Source organism: Hippoglossus hippoglossus, chromosome 22 (assembly GCF_009819705.1).
Source record: "Hippoglossus hippoglossus isolate fHipHip1 chromosome 22, fHipHip1.pri, whole genome shotgun sequence".
NCBI lineage: Eukaryota > Metazoa > Chordata > Actinopteri > Pleuronectiformes > Pleuronectidae > Hippoglossus > Hippoglossus hippoglossus.
The window spans coordinates 15,686,282-15,702,617 of NC_047172.1; the positions used below are offsets into that span (position 1 = coordinate 15,686,282).

At 42.0% G+C, this 16,336-nt stretch overlaps 1 protein-coding gene across 1 annotated transcript; it reads left to right on the forward strand.

The window, feature by feature from the left end:
* Positions 1 to 275: 275 nt before the first annotated feature.
* LOC117755939 (TOG array regulator of axonemal microtubules protein 1) lies at positions 276 to 15,945 on the forward strand. Its single transcript, XM_034576126.1, has 23 exons — positions 276 to 728; positions 2,657 to 3,818; positions 5,468 to 5,534; positions 6,890 to 7,018; positions 7,172 to 7,435; positions 7,555 to 7,835; positions 7,968 to 8,173; positions 8,479 to 8,573; positions 8,651 to 8,809; positions 8,896 to 8,961; positions 9,218 to 9,351; positions 9,479 to 9,650; positions 10,405 to 10,635; positions 11,061 to 11,187; positions 11,447 to 11,552; positions 11,756 to 11,991; positions 12,122 to 12,280; positions 12,816 to 12,942; positions 13,033 to 13,148; positions 13,882 to 14,065; positions 14,179 to 14,398; positions 14,502 to 14,588; positions 14,684 to 15,945. The coding sequence occupies exons 2-23, from the start codon at positions 2,787 to 2,789 to the stop codon at positions 14,929 to 14,931; spliced, it is 4,446 nt and encodes a 1,481-aa protein (XP_034432017.1). The 5' UTR covers positions 276 to 728; positions 2,657 to 2,786; the 3' UTR covers positions 14,932 to 15,945.
* Positions 15,946 to 16,336: the final 391 nt, after the last annotated feature.

The following is a 16,336-nucleotide window of genomic DNA, read 5'->3' on the forward strand; positions in this document are numbered from 1 at the left end:
AATGACATTAACTATACAATACATTATATATTTCTTATCTGCAAAACATCCGATGAAAGGGAAGATGACATCCTTTGAGGCAAAAGTAGGACAACACTGTGGAATGCCTCCAAAAGATAAGGGGGGTTCTGAGGCTGGACTGGTACCGGTACCGGCTGGGTTGGGCTCAGAGAAGAGTGCGGGGTCAATTGTACGTCATACTCGCCCGGAAGTATGAAAGGAGCCGTTTCAATTACATATGTCTTGGAATGGACTAAGTGAAAAAGTCCGTGGGCTGACTGTTTTCGTACTTTGAGGGGACCTGCTGACCCCCTTCAAGGAAGTCGCACAAGCCCAGAAAAATGTATTTCACACAACATGGGGCCTTTAATTATTTCACTCTTCTCCCGTAGCTGTGTGGCGGTGATGCCGCCTGGAGGAGCCTGGAGCTCGCGTCACCATGGAAGCGCTCAGTTTGCGACGTGCATTCGCCATTTTGCTGCCTCGGTGTGTGCCTGTGTGTCTATGCGTGTACATGTGTGTGTGTTGTTTGTGTGGGCTCCTCTCGACTTGAAAACCCCCGCAGCTCCCAAACACCCCTCAGTCCGTTCACCAGCTCCAGCAACCGGAGGGGAAACATGTCTGCACCCGGAGAAGAGCCGTAGCTGCCGCAGTACGACATGGGCATTCGGACGACGTAGCGTTTAGTCTCGTCGAGCGTCGCCGGAGAGGACCGAGAGAAATGCGGGGTCTGTGTTCTCTCTGTTTTTCTAACTTTGCTAGCTCAGTCAGTCATCAACACACACTACAACGCAATTAGCGGAGTTAGCTTAGCACCGCTTCAGCGCTGTTGTACTTAGCAAATGTTTCTCGTTGCTAGCTAACTAATGAGGCTGCTTAGCGGTAACGTGTTGTAAAGAAGCTAATTGAAGACATTGTTAGGTGTCGTATATCTGACGACACTCTTTATATTAACTACAACAGCAGGGAGTCATGTAACGTACAGCAGTGATGGTGATCTCCATCGGTGTGCTGATAACTGCCGACAGCCACAAGTGGTTGTGTCCATTCACTGCTGTGGGGGATCGATCAGGATGTCGTGGTGGAGCAACTTCACAATCCCACTTAAAATGGTTAGAATATGCAGTTCCGTGTCTCAGTGCTTATAAGCATTAGTACCTTTGCTGCCCCTCCTGTCTGAGGGCAACTACCGCTGTTTGTGACTCCGTCCCTGAGATTTATACCTAGTTTATGAATGTTTATCAGCGTGTTACTGTTCTGAGCACCACGAATAATTGATCTGTATTTCTCCACTTGTATTGGGAAACATGCTCGTTTATGTGGCTGATTTCTTTGTCATGTTTTTTTTTTTTACCGATTCTGCTTAAATGCTGTTGATGCTTCGCCTGTGTTTTGTGTCATTGAACTGAAGCTTGGAATCACACTGCTGCCAGGCTGCATTAGGGCACCTGCCGCGGCAGCTCCCACCTTTTGTTTGGAGGCAGCTGCCTTTGCTGCCACACTGTCTGAGAGCAACCACCGCTGTTTGTGACTTACTCGGGCAGATTTGGACTAGTTCGTGAACGTTTACTTACTTGTTATTGTTCCGGGGAATGGATGGTTGAGTCGCTGCGTAAAGTTATGTATCATCCCTTCACATCTGTTTTATTCTTTTCTACTTTCTGTGCTCATATGTTCTATATTTTAATACGGCCGAATTCCAAAATAAATATTTCCTCTATATAAATATCCAGATAAATATCCAGATATATTGGATTTCATCTGAAAAAAAATATTTAGGCGTTTAGTTAAACTTTAACAATATTTATTGTGCATTTTATGGGTCCATGCCATGTTAATTCTTGTATTTTTCTAATTTATAAGATGTGCCTGTGCCACACTCCAGACTCTTAACAGTGACATAGAACAAATAACATCATAATATTTTAGCCAATGCCAAAGAAATCCAGTCTCCATGGAAAAAGCAGTTGACTAGTCAGTACATAATGTAGATGAGAGCTTTGGCTCAAATTTAGTGTGGGTAGCCACACTAGGTTTCCCTAAAGATCAAGCAGAACAAGGTAAAGATGTTCTTTTTTTCTCTTGTGTCCTCATTGATTGGTAATTTTTTTTTCAACTGCATTTAAAAATAGTGATATTACTGTTGGATACGTGTAGGGTATATTACATGTTCTGCTGTCAAACAACTTTTGAGGACATTGTCATTACTTTGTCCTTTATCCAGGCATCATTTTTAGATGTTGATAGAGAGTTGAGCTGTTGTTAAAACGATGTACAACAATCTGCTACACACGAATGTGGTAGGACTTGGCAGTGATGTCAATGGAACATGATGCTTAATGCCTGTAACTGGAACACTGCTTTCTTTTCAATGAAATACATAAAAAGACTCAAATTTGCTCTGACTTTACTCCTCTGTCTGAAATGATGATGGTGAGAAGCTGTTATTAATGTATCATTAGCCAATTCATGTTCGTACATTAGGCTCTTCAGACGACTTTGTTGTCAAACTGTTTGGCATCTGCCTCTAAACAGTGTGACAACAATGGCATCTGCCTCTAAACAGTGTGGCAACAAAGGCAGCTGCCTCCAAACAGTATGGCAGTATACCGTTGCCATGATTTCAGCTTTTCCTTACTGTGTTTTACATCCACAGCTTGACAAACAGCAGAGTGGTTTTCCATCACCAACCACTCCGACTAAAGAGGAGGAATATTATTGTCCTCGCAGAGTTGTCTTTCATCTTAGGATTCTCAGTTTTGACCACATCCATCACACCATCAATAATGATCCCTGGATTGATCTCCCAGGAGTTACACAAGCAGCTTCTGGACCCAAAGAATTACCTAAACCGCACAGATGGCGTGGAAGAACTTAAACGCATCCTCACAGAGGTGGACATCAAGTCAGTCCCCTCTGCGAGTGTTGAGGACTTCATCAATTTTCTCCCTCGACTCCTGGATGACAGTAATTTCAAAGTGCTGTATGGCACCTTACAGGTTTTAAACATTCTCATTCAGAAGCTAGGCACGAGTGTAGAGAAATATTTCAAACTGTTACTCTTGGTGGCCTTCAAGGCCCTCGGGGATGCTTGCACTATCACCAGGAGTGAATACATGAATGTGTTTCAAAGGCTGATGAAAACTGTTGCGCCGCAACAAGTGTTAGATCTTCTTGTCAGCAACTTGAAGCACAAGAATTCAAGGGTTAGGGAAGATGTCCTTAACATCATTATGGCAGCTATGCTTACTCATCCTAGGAGAGATTTCAACATCCCTAAGCTTTGTTATGAGGTTGCACCATATCTGGCAGACAGCAAAAAGAAAGTCCGCCATGCTGCCCTAGAGCTGTTTGCTGTTTTTGACTACTGCCTTGACACCGGGAAAAAGCAGCCTCTGATGAAAGCTGTGGACATGGTTGAGCTGAACGAGGATGCAGAGGGTTTAATGGCAGCTGTACAGGCAAGACGAGCAAGGCGTGTCCTCCCTAAACTCTCCTCAGACGGAATAGTGGAGTATGGCTTAGTTGTGCCCAAACCAGGACAGAGGTGCTCACTGCAGTACGTTTCTGGAGCTGATCTGGACTGGGTGATGAACAGAGGGCGCATCAGCAGTGCCAGGAGCCACAGAACCGAACCAGACTGTAACCGATTGTATGGCTACGGCAGCTTAGGCTCCCTCACTGATGACCTTCCATTCCAAAGGAGGATTGTCAGCGCGGGCAAAGGGAAAAACAAACTTCCCTGGGAGATGTCGAGCTTCTCATCCACTGAGAATGACCAGCAATGCAATACACCAGATCGAAAGTGCTCAGAACAGGTGGGGTCCTTCATCCTGTCAACATCCCATATTCTTACTTATCTGTTGTGATAATTAATCCATCTGGGAACCATCCCTGGTTTAGCATATGCTTCTACTAATTTCGTGCTTAGTGTTTGATATTAATGAATCAGCTATTGACACAGGAAGCAGTGTTCACCTCTTTTATTGAATTGACTTCTAAAAATACTCCTTGACATCCAAAGCATTTAGGGTGTAACCTCAGGCATCTCAGTGGCCAGGTAGTTATGTTGATTTGCCCCTGATCTTGTGCAGGGGATGCAGACATTGCAAGGAGCATAGGAGTAGGTATAAGTGGTGCACTAGATTTCTCTGCTTCCATTTTAGAAATTATTCACCGTAAAAAATTTGTTATCCTTCTAATTTCTCCCATGATTTAAGAATGTTGTTTTTCTGCCTTTTACCTTGTTGTTCAAACAAGCTGAGTCACACCCAAAGGCACCGGTCCAAAGAGACTAAAAATATCATAGATGTGGCTGAGAGGGACACAGTTATATCTTACATATCTATGTATACCGTATTGTTTCAACCATCTCTCACTGTATATAACATAATATTATTAAATACACATTTCCATAGGAACATATTCTCCATTATGCTCAATGCTTGGCTTCTTTTCATGTGTTGGCAGGGTCACAGTAGGCTAAACTGTATCACTGAATATCCATTTATTAGCTGTCGCAGGGGGGCTAGAGCCAATCCCAGCCAATGCTGAGCGAGAGATGGGGTATACCTTCAACAGGTGTCGCTGAATATGTGTTTCTTAATTCTTTATAAGCAGAGATGTATACAGAGAGAGGTATAGATAGGTGAACTCAGGGAACACTGATGTTATTTGCAGAAGAAATGCAGTAGGTGACTCAATTCCCTGCACAATGACACTGTCCCTGCAAAGATGAGCATTGTCTTGAAAAATAAGCTAGAGTCAGCCTCCCACTTTGTAGAGTTACTGCGGAACGCATACTGCATCACATGTTATTAGCTTACAAATGCAAATGATTTGTTTATTCTAATAATACACAATCGAGTGGCTTTGTTAGAAGAGCTGTTAATTGACCATATTGGTTCTGGAAGCTATCATCCTGCTCAGAGCCTCCATTTGAAAGACCTTCTGTTTACTGCAGCGTCTCGTTTCCCAGCAACCTCATAATCACACAGTGCAGTTACTGAAAGGAACGTCAAACATAATTGGCAACACCACAGCCTTATGCTTGTAAAACATGCCTTACTTACTGCTCTGGTGTTGATTGCAATCACACCAAGTGGTCTGCAGTGAGTGTTTGTGATTGTAGAGGGAGGGGGCTGGCCTCAGCAGCAACACTCTCTCTCTCAAAAGGCTGTAAAATCTATTATGACCCTCTCTCTGTTTCTGTGTTTCATTAATTTATCTCTGACCACTGTACGATGATAGAAAAACTTAAATGAGAACAGTAAACATAATGTACATTAAGTTAAGATCCACTCAAAGGCCAGTGTCTCATGTCTGAGCTGGCTAAATATCTGTCCCATCCCTTTGTTCAGGCCAGTGGATGGAATTACACTGAAGCTCTTGTTATGGTTAATAGTTGTTGTCTTTATCCTCTATTGTTGCTATTAAAATAAAAAAATGTCTGCCCATGCACGTTCAGGTGGCCAGCAAGGATTTCCTTCCCCTGTCCAGGAGGCTGAGTCCAGAGACCTACATACCCAGTTTTAGTAAGTGCCAACGTTTACAGTTGAATGGATGTCACGGCCAACTTCAGCTGGACTCGAATTAGAGCGGCTGTAAATTGGATTGGCATGCTGAGTCATTGGAGTCACCACGCCACATGTCACCAGATGCCCTGCGTTGAGCACATTTGTAGAGCAGATAAGTGTCACAGCAGTCTCACAAGAAGCCAAGACACTGTTGTGTCAGTGGTTTAGTCATTTAATTATCACTTTGTATGTGTTAAATGAGCAATAGTTTCCACTGTTTAGATGCTTAAATGGATGTTTTTCTAGGATATGAATGTTGTAAAATCCTTTTACTATTAACCAACATTTAATGAGTGTGACAATCTTTTATCATGATTATATTGACCAAATTACCTCGGTTATCAGTATTATTGCAATATTGTTCAAATGTGTTGAAAATGTTCAAAAAGTGCTTTATAGGCAAACTGAAGTAATATTAAGATTTAATATCAATATAAATAATATAGCACCATATAACACCATTTCAAATGTGCAACATTAACATTTAAGAAGAAAGGCTTTAGCTTCCTGAAGAAACTTTTTGTTTTACAATAAGTAAATCAAATGTGCATATAAAAGCATCCATTATGAATAATGTATCAGCGTGTAAGAACAATACAACCATATGTAAATGCATTTGATTTGAGATGTTGACGACATAAAGAAGTACATAAAACAAGAGGAGCTGGAGTAGAGCAGAGAAGATTGACAACTTGTTATGATTAGTGCAGACTTGAACCCTAAATGCCTTAGAGTCAGTGCAAAATATCAGCGTTTGTTAAACGTACATAATTTGGTGACAGTGGATGCTAACAGTTGCTAGCCATAGCCAGAGCACTAGCTCATGCTGTTACAGTATCAAACACGGTAATTGTAGATTGAAGCGGTTCAACATATCGTCAAGAATTTTACCACGATATACTCGGAAACTGATGTCAACTACATGACGACAAAGGGATAAGACTCACTCCCACTGCTCCTACTATATCTTGTGTAATCTGGACACATGCTAGTGCTAATCCTAAAAAGGAGACTACCATTGTAGTATTTGTTTCTAGAATATTTCACTGTAGTGTTGTTTTCTGTACCCTGCGTGTCTGTGCTCACAGGCACAACTGGGCTTAAAACTTATTGAGCTTCTTTGGCTGCAAAGTGTGCCAGAAGTAGTTACCACTACAGTTTAATGCAGTTCAATGTAATAATTAATCTAAACTTATTTACTGTGTCTATAACATCTTACAAAGGACTTTGTTGCTGCCATGTTCATCATGATATAGTATTTTATAAGACTCTTATGTTTGTAATCAAAATGGAAAAATGTACTTTCCATCTAGGTTCTGCAGATCCACAGAAGCAACAATGCTCCAGAAGTATGGGGCCTCCTGCTCGCCTCAGAAGAAGTGGAAGCCTCAACCTGGACCCTGACATCTTTAAAACCACCAACTTCTGTGACCCAGATGTTGGTAAGAAGTTTAAGTTGCACTAAGAGCTACAGTCACAATAAAAAGTTTGAAGGTTTTAAATCTTCAGCCAAGCATCAACCATATCTCTACCATACTGCCCTCCAATACACCCAGTTTTTCATGGTTCCTGATGTGTGTTCACCTGTCTCATAGTGGCACCCAAAGGGCACATGCTCCAGAGGAACCCCAGTGTTGAGCGCACATTTTCCCTTCCCTCTAACCCCACCACATCTGGCTCATTCCTACTGCCCTCCTACCCACTGGCTACACTCCCAGGAGGCATGCTTACCCCAACACTGTCCCGTCGCCATGGAGATCCCTCCCTGTCTATGTCCAACACCTGGCCCAACAAGAGGGAGAGCAGCCCTCACCAGCGAGACACCAGCCCCTGGAGAGACACAGCAGGCACAGCAAAGGGTAAATTAGTAGAAAAGACTTAACTTGATAAGTATTTGATTTTTCTGCTAAATGTGAAAATGTTGTGACCTCTTTCTCGTATAATCTTTTTGTCTTTCTTCCCTGTCCTTCCCCTCCAGGAGACCTCTCCAGCAGATGCTCTCCCAGGCCTCTCCGTGCCACCCTAATGAGTTCCTCTTCCACTTCATCTTTCCGCCGGGCTCTGAGCAGCACCAGGGCAACCCTCTCTATCTCACCAGTAGTCCCTCCAGGAGAGCAGGCCCAGTCTCATAACGGCCAGAGGTACAATGCTCCAGGCAGCCCTCAGAACCAACAGCTAGAAAAGAGCCTTCAACTGGACCCCGATGATTTCAGTCCAGTGCAGGATCCTCAAGAAGATGATCCTCTGGACAAGCAGGAGGTCAGCAAAATGTCTGTTTATGGACCCTTATTCCAGTACGTGAGGACACTTTGCTTGTTCAGGGGTTGAAGCTTGGCTCCAACCATTTTTCCTTTCCATGCTCATATGTGCTGATTTGTGTGTTCCTCACAGATGCGGAACTCTCTGCGCTCATTGCACAATAGTGCGGCCAAGAAGAGGGCCAAAGTGAGCCTTAGCAGTCCAGATCCAGGCAGCCCTGACTCTGCTGTGAGATTAGATCTGGATTCATTATCACACACCTCTCCAAAGCTTACCAGCTCAGCCAGTGAAAGTGGTCTCTCCACTCTGAGCTCAGTGGCTAATGGCTTCAAAACCAGGTAAAAGACCTGCATTTGATGCATTTTGTTAATGTTGGGATCAAGGTCTTGGATAATATATAATCATTTTTAGCTTTGAGTAAGCTCATACTTGACATAGAATAACTTAAGATCATGATACTACTGTAGGTTTCTCCAATAGACTAAATAATTTATTCGATCTTTGTGCACTTTTTGCAGCATTTGAAACACTTTAAACCTCTCACAAGCCTGTTGAATGTTGAAAACACTGATGTAATAAACTGGTACTTATCTGTTGTTGTGTGATGGCAGCATAATTTATCACTTGTCACATCTGTCAACAGTCCTGGAAATTCTACAGGAATTAAACCTCGCTTCGCAAGAGTGCCTTCTGCAAAACTGAAGACCTCTGTGTCCATGGACTTCAGCAGCCTTCAAGGTATAAAAGGGATGAAGAAGTGTTTTCCCCACTCTGTTAAATTGGGTTGAAACAACTTTGTCTTTTGCTTTTTCAAGGATTAAGAAATGAACTGCCATCTGAGGTGGGTGTTGTTGGGCAGAGAGTGACTTATTCCAATGGGAAAATCAAACCTGAGATGGAGACAACAGGAACCTCCCCTCCTTTGGTCAAACCTGACTTTCGTGAAGCAGTTAGGGGTCTGAAGCCTACAAAAGGTCAGCCATCGTTGACAATGGATTTACATGCTAATGTTTAGTGTGCTTGCATAATTAATTCAAAAATGCTCTGCATTAATCTTTAGGGTCACAGAACCATAGCAGCAGGAACTCACCAGGCACAGACATGCCTGAAGGAGTCGTTGGAAAAGGTCAGTGTGTAAAAGCCATAAATCATTGTTCATCTGTCCAGTATTCTGCTTTCTTAATGATTTGGTGTTGTACATTAGTGCTGTTTTACAACAGACTCAAAGGGATGATGTCCAGTTTTTATGGTCCCAATTTTATGACCCAAAAAATATTGTCGATCTTATTACTGATGATTTTATTTAGCATTTAAGTCATGTACATTATTCCGGTCATATATTTCAATTACCTGCACTTATCTCTTATCTGCCTGCCGCCCAGGAGTCGTCTTGTCACTTGAGCAGGGTGAATCTATGGCCAAACCCCCCACTTATCCCTCAGCTGGTGTCTACAACCACACTCTGTATGACAATCAGAGAGATAGTGATGACAGCCTACTTCCTGATGAATTTAAGGTTAGTTATACTTTTGTCCAGTGGTAAATTATAGTACACCATGTAAAGTTTCCTGTTACCAAAGTAGCACCTTGTGTGTGTGTGTATGTGTGATTTATTTTTTATTTTTTAATGGATGTATGTTCAGGAGAGGGTGAAGAACGCAAGGTTCAGCCGGGACAAGATGCAGCTGCAGCGTCTTAATCAGCAGGAGTGGCAGTGTGGTCAGGGGGACAGCACACAAGAGAAGATTCGCCACCGTGTCAGACAGATGTTGTCTGACTCACCAACTGAGGAGAACAGACCATTAATCATCAAAGGTGATAGAAACACTGAAAACATTACCAACAATATGCAATTTGTCAGAAATTGGATTATTGGATAAATTGTGAAACGAAAAAAGGACACAAACAACTGACCCCGCCCCCACTCACTCACACACTGACACACGGACAGTGAAGCAGAGATGAGAGAAGAGGCGGTGAACAAGGCGGTAAATGTTAAACCGTGGGGACAAAAAGTGTGAATACAGTGTTTCCACCATGGACTGCTAACAGGAAATGATTAGCGCAGCTGACTCAGGATCAAAAATGAAAAGATTTGGCGCAACCAATGTAAAAAGTTAGTCTGGTGCCCTGTGGTTCACTTGCCTTCATCACGGTAACTAATCCAGTAGTGAAGATTGAACAAGACACATAAAGGCCTGAGAGGTATCAGGAAATTACATTGTAGGTCATTATCATAATAAATGGTGCAGGTGATTCAAGTGCCTTTCTATATTTGATCAATTGATTTCTGAGTTCCAAAAACGAGTTTAGATTTTCTGATTGGTTGGGTAAAAAGAAGCTTTTCAAAGTAATTTTTAGCTCCTCACATAAGTAATCATTTCTTGGTTGCTTTAAAATGCATGTAAATTTACTTTTATTCACTTTTTAGCTTTTTGTCGGTCTATATATTAAATTGTCAGATAATAGTGTAAACATCTAAATTGTCTTTATTCACATAACACAACCGAGAATATGGTTTTAGTTGTTTGCAGCCAAAAACATGAAATTTTGATCTTCTGTGTTGTAGATCTGCATTTAAACGGCAGCACGCTGTCTTCCTCCAAAGCAGACAACCTCTCTACCCCTCTTAGCCCCAGCAGCCCCGTCAGCCCACTGGGACCCCAAAGCCCCCTCAAGGGCTTCACACTGCCCCTCCAGCCGAGCCCCCCCACAGTGCCCCCCAACCCTAAAAACCTCTCGCGTCTCCGGAGGGCTCCCAGCCTCAGCAGGACACGACCTTCACTGTCACATAGCACAGGTTGGTGGATTTCTAAACCCAACATCTCAGCTTCATGCTGTCTCTAATGTCGAGTTCATCTGCTTTAATAAACCAACTAATGTCCTTGTGTATTTTTGTTTATTATGTAGCTGTGTGTAATCTGTTGGTTATACATGCAATTTAGCTGTACTCCACTGCTTTATAAATAGTTCAGCCAGAGCTTTAACAGGTCTTTGTTTGTAGAAAAAAGCTGGTACATGAATTAATTAAACTGTCAGAGCCATCAGAGCATGGTTGAATAAGATGTTTGCTTTGGTTAATGTGCCACAATGCTTTGTTTTGACAACCTACCGTTAATGCACTGCCACCCACCCACACACAGCATGTTTTCAGACAGATAGAGCTGTAAAATGAAACCTAATCTGTGGCTCTCTGTGTTGTGTGGTGTCTGATGTGCCATTTAGATGAGCTTGATTCCCTTGGCACCACGGACCACAGGAAAAATAGGTCTGAGCCACCGGAGCTGTGTCCGTTTTCCAAACCCAACCTGGCGCTGACCGAAAGCTTTGACCTGCTGAATTCTGTGGAATGGTGAGAAACACTCCGTCCATCATAAGCATAACTCAAAACTAGGGATCTTTCATATGTTCAAGATATGAAGAATAGTTAAAAAATCTGAAACTATGCCACTTTAAATCACCATCATCACAAGTATGTTGATATTTGTTATGCAACAAAATCTTAAAGCTATAGATTTATCTCTCTATATACAGTATCTACATCAAGTTCAACAACAACCAATATCTGTGAATTATGTTGCCAACTTGTGTCCTTTTTTTTTTAAATATAGGGAGAAGAAGATTAAGGGTCTGATGTCCCTGCGCTCGCTTGCCCACTACCACTCAGACACACTCCAGGCCAGGCTTCATGATGTCTGCATTTCTCTCATTCAAGAGGTAGCATAACCTGTTGGATAACACTCCCACATGATTTTTACATGCTTTCATTGTGCTGCTGTAATCACTCCATCTGAACTAGAACAGCCTCTCACCTAATTTGAATGTCAATATAATATTTTGCCCATCAACAGCATCTAATTAATTAAACAGCATATATTCTGTGCTTTGACTGCCTGTATCTTGATGTCCATCATCCTCAGGTGAAGAACTTGCGGTCATGCGTGTCCAGGGTTGCAGTGTGCACACTGGGTAATCTGTACACCAACCTGCAGAAGGGGATGGACCAGGAGCTGGAGGGGACAGTTACAGCTTTACTGCAGAAAGCTGCGGAGTCCAACGCCTTCATCAGGCAAGATATTGATGTAGCCCTGGATTGCATGGTGCAGCACTGCAGCCCCTCTCGTGGCATCCACGCTCTACTCACTGGAGGACTCAGGTTTGCATATTTACACACAGTGCAGACACACTAAATTGTTGTTTCACCAAATGTAACATCCCTGTGGGTACATTAAGTCTACTTCACAATTTCACATATTTGATTGCATTAATTTTACCTCCACCGATAGTCACGTCAATGCAGTGGTGAGAAAATTCACTGCTCAGCATCTGGCCAATCTGGTAGAGAAGGTTGGTGCTGCCCGTCTCCTCTCTGGGAGTAAAGATGTCACTGAGAGGATTTTACCTGCTGTCACAAAACTCACACAAGACACCTCACAGGAAGTCAGGTAAAGTTACAATTTTATTACTCTTTGAAATTTATACACAGAGATGTGATCTTGCATTGCTCAGATTAAGAACTTATTTTGTTTTTAACATTACTACTATAGAAAATACATCAGAGATGACAGTGGGAAAAACACAATATGAATATTTCCACCAGAATTAAACCAGAATAATAGAAACCCCTGCATAATACAATGCTGAACCACTCTCAGTCCACTCTCAGTTTTAGACAGAGCCGACTCAGCTCTGTGAATTTTCATGTCATAGTTTATGGTGGTGGTACTGTATTGTTCTGGTGCTGGGTATATATATATATATATATATATATATATATATATATATATATATATCTCACAACACTGCACTGTGATTGCTCAGGTTGCATGACTTTGGAAAAAGTAGTTAGATCCCAAGTAGGTTTCATGCTTTCTTTTACTGCTTCTTTTTTGCACTGCTGAGGAGCCAGAAGTCATAACTACAGTCTCTTAACATTGGCCGTCAGTGTCCGAGTTGTGATCACACTGGTTCAACACACAGGTACTTTGGGCGTCGAATGTTGCTGTCCCTGTCATCCCATCCTGACTTTGACAATATCCTGAAGAAATGCATCCCCACCAATGACCTGCCAACTGTTAGAGATACCGTCTTCAGTCTCAAGACAAAGGTGCTCCATTTGTTCCTCTGTGTTTATAAGATTGATGTTATTGCTGAAGGCCACGCTGTCATCTTACCTAGAGATTGTGGGTTATTTTAGGGTTGTGGCGAGATGCCCCAAGAAACCCAGTCAGCAAGGTGCAGACGCTCGATCCAAGGCAGTGGCACATTGAGATCCTCGTCTCTCACCAGGAAGCCTCTCAACCAGACCAACAGGTGAGTGTGACTATCAAGCAGTACAGCGGATGTGCCTGTAAACACTGATTTTGCCTTTTAAGCAGAGCTGTAGCTTTCACAATTTGTTTGATTCATATGGAAAATAATTGTTTCTAATTTGATGTTCATTATTACCGTTAACTGACAGATTGATACTATCAGCTAATCTCCTTTGACATTGGCACCATCCAAGCAGGTAGTCTCCTCTGTGGGTCTCACAGTTCACAGACTGACCCCACAGCATGTGGACATGTTGCTATTTCTGAACTGTAGAAAAGTTGTTTGTGGAGGACTGAGTAGGCTTTGCCTGTTATTGAGAGGTGATAATCATGATTGCCCACAAAGAACGCACGCACTCTCATGCGCATCAAAGTGACTGCATGCCCATTGTGGCTGAGGGAACAGTGCACAGCTTGATGCGTGCGTGCGTTTGTGTGAGAGAGAGAAAGCACAACAAGCGCTATAGGTGTGTGATAATGAATGAAACCTTATTTACTCCTGCTTATGCTGATGTTAACAATTAACTCCTTGTAAAACAAACATGTTGCCATTTTTCCAATGTGTCAGACACTCATCCCTTATATACAATTTTAATCCTGTCAGTAAATTGTTAATCGATTAAAGAGTCCCACTTATCATTACAAAGAAAATTCAAAAGGTATGTCCCTTATTTATAATTGACTCACAGGTTTATAAAGGAAAATGTATTTGATGTATTTTGCTTCTTCTACAGGGAGTCTAATAGACATTATAGCTGTAGATCTCAGCCTCAGAGTATTGCAGACAAGACTGAATACATCAAGCAGATCTCAGGTCTGCTGGGTTCAAAAGACTTCAGAGAGAGGATAAAGGGAATCAACCAGCTTGTGGACGACTGCCAGCACAACCCCAACATGGTCATCAATAGTATATTCCCGGTTAGTACAAGCCTTTGTCAAAGATTCCAGTTACTATCATACTATTTTGTTTCATAACATAACTGTGTCTCTTTCACCTTCTTGTTGTTCATCCTTCATTTCCCTACCGTCAGCTGTTTGATGCCTTCAAGGCCCGGCTGCTGGAGTCCAACAGTAAGGTCAACCTGCATGCCCTCGAGTCACTGCAGAAAATCATCCTCATGATGAAGGACAACCTGTCCCAAGTGGTCAACATCCTGGTCCCTGCAATCGTGGACAATCACCTCAACTCCAAAAGCAATGCCATCTACTCTGCTGCTGTTGGAGCCATTGATGCACTTATCTTAAATCTCGGTACACACTTCAAGCCTTCAGATTATTTTATTAAGGGTGAATTTTCATGTTTGATTTAGAGAATTTTTATTTCATATTGTGATTTTCTTTGTTTCCGTGACAGATAATATACTTCTCCTTCAGCCTCTCTGCACCAAGGCTAAATTTTTAAATGGCAAAGCAAAGGTGGATCTTATTGAAAAGGTCGCAGGTATGTCTGTTGTAATCATTCTGTTCACTGTAGTACATTCTGACCTCCACTCTCTTATTGGTTTGTATGTCTTACTTCTTCTTTTTCATTTCTAGACATTGTGACAGAGCTCTATCCTCGCAAACCCCAGATGGTGGAGCAGAAAGTGCTGCCTTTGCTGTGGCACCTCCTGGGCACCCCCACCCACAGCGGCACCATCCGTGGCCGCAGCGTGCGGGCAGCTACCGCCAACCTGTGCCAAGCCCTCTACGCCCAGATGGGGACCAGCCTGAGCGAGTGTGCCGCCTCCCAGCCTGCCAACATTCACATGGATTTAAACGAGTTCCTGAGGGGCTTTTCGTAAAAAGGCCGAATCCAAACACAACGAAATGTTGGAAGAGAAGAACATTGACACTGACCTTACTTGAAGACAGAGATGTTCCGCATTTCTCACAGTGCCTGCACTTTTGTATCGCAACAGGAAAAGTCCTTAAAGAATTCTTATCTCATTGAGATTTCCTCTGGTACAGAAACATGAACAATTGAAACACACACTCAACCTGCTCTCTTTGCACTTTGAAAAGGTAGCTCATCATCATGATAAACGTAGCTCATCATCATGATAAACGTCAATTCATTATTGTCATTGCTTCTTTTTTCCCATAATCTAAACCTGTACTGTAGACAAATCAGAGACACTATCGTAGAATGTACGAATGAAATGCACAAAAAGACGAGGAGAAGACAGGGAATTGAAAGGTGTATATTTTTGCTGTTTCGCCAGATGTGATGTTAATACTTTTTAAATGTCTCATGTAGTTGTTTTAAACGTTTGTGAATTCCGAATAACAACAATAGTACAAAATATTTTTGTACAGCTCTAAAGTGTATTTGCACAGTATTAATCGTTTGCTGTTTGATGGTACAGTTTATAATTTATCTATCATGTAATGGTTTCAAAGTCATAATAATAATGTGATGAGTTGATTGTCTTTTTTTTTTTTTTTTTTGCATGACCAAATCTTACTGGCAAGATCAAATAGTTTCTATTTTTGTTAAGTAGATATATCTCTATATATATCTATATATATATATGTGTGTGTGTGTGTGTGTGTGTGTGTGTGTGTGTACACTGATGCCTAGATCTCACTTGGGTTCTGACTCATGCTTCTGGATGGGGATGGCGTGAAAGGATAAAGGAGTGCAGTGTTACTCCTGCACTTGCCTGAGAAACAGTGATGCCCCCGATCTGATTGTCTCAGAATTGTGCCAGTCTTCATGTAGCCTTTTCATTCATTTATTGTTAAATTATATCAAACTTGTTTGTGAACAAGAGCAAAGATGGACTGATAAATAAATAGTGTTTTATTTATGTACATTTAAACTGCAGGTGTCTCATTCAAATTTTTAAGGGAAAAGACCACAGTTACATTTGAGTTTTTATGCCATTGCAATGGCGTAAGCCAGAAGCTGGAAACACTATGCTTTTGGGTTATCCGTATGTCACTTTTGCGAACATAATATTTCAAGAGCGCCCTGAGGGAATTACTTAAAATGCGGTACAAATTTTCAGTTGGACTCAAGAATGAACTGTTTAGATTTTTGTGGTCAAAGGTCAAGGTCCTCACAAAACACATCTTCTGCCTTGTGAACACATCTCAGGAACACCTTGAGAAAATCCTTTCAAATTTGGTACGAACATTCACTCGGACTCACAAATGAATTGAGAGTTGAAGGTCAAAGGCCACTGTGACCTTAGAAAATCTGTT

Coding starts and splice junctions, on each gene's coding strand:
- LOC117755939 (XM_034576126.1), top strand. CDS start 2,787: ATGATCCCTGGATTGATCTCCCAGGAGTTACACAAGCAGCTTCTGGAC. Junction 7,019..7,171: donor CTTCTGTGACCCAGATGTTG/GTAAGAAGTTTA, acceptor CCTGTCTCATAG/TGGCACCCAAAGGGCACATG. Junction 11,188..11,446: donor CTGCTGAATTCTGTGGAATG/GTGAGAAACACT, acceptor TTTTAAATATAG/GGAGAAGAAGATTAAGGGTC.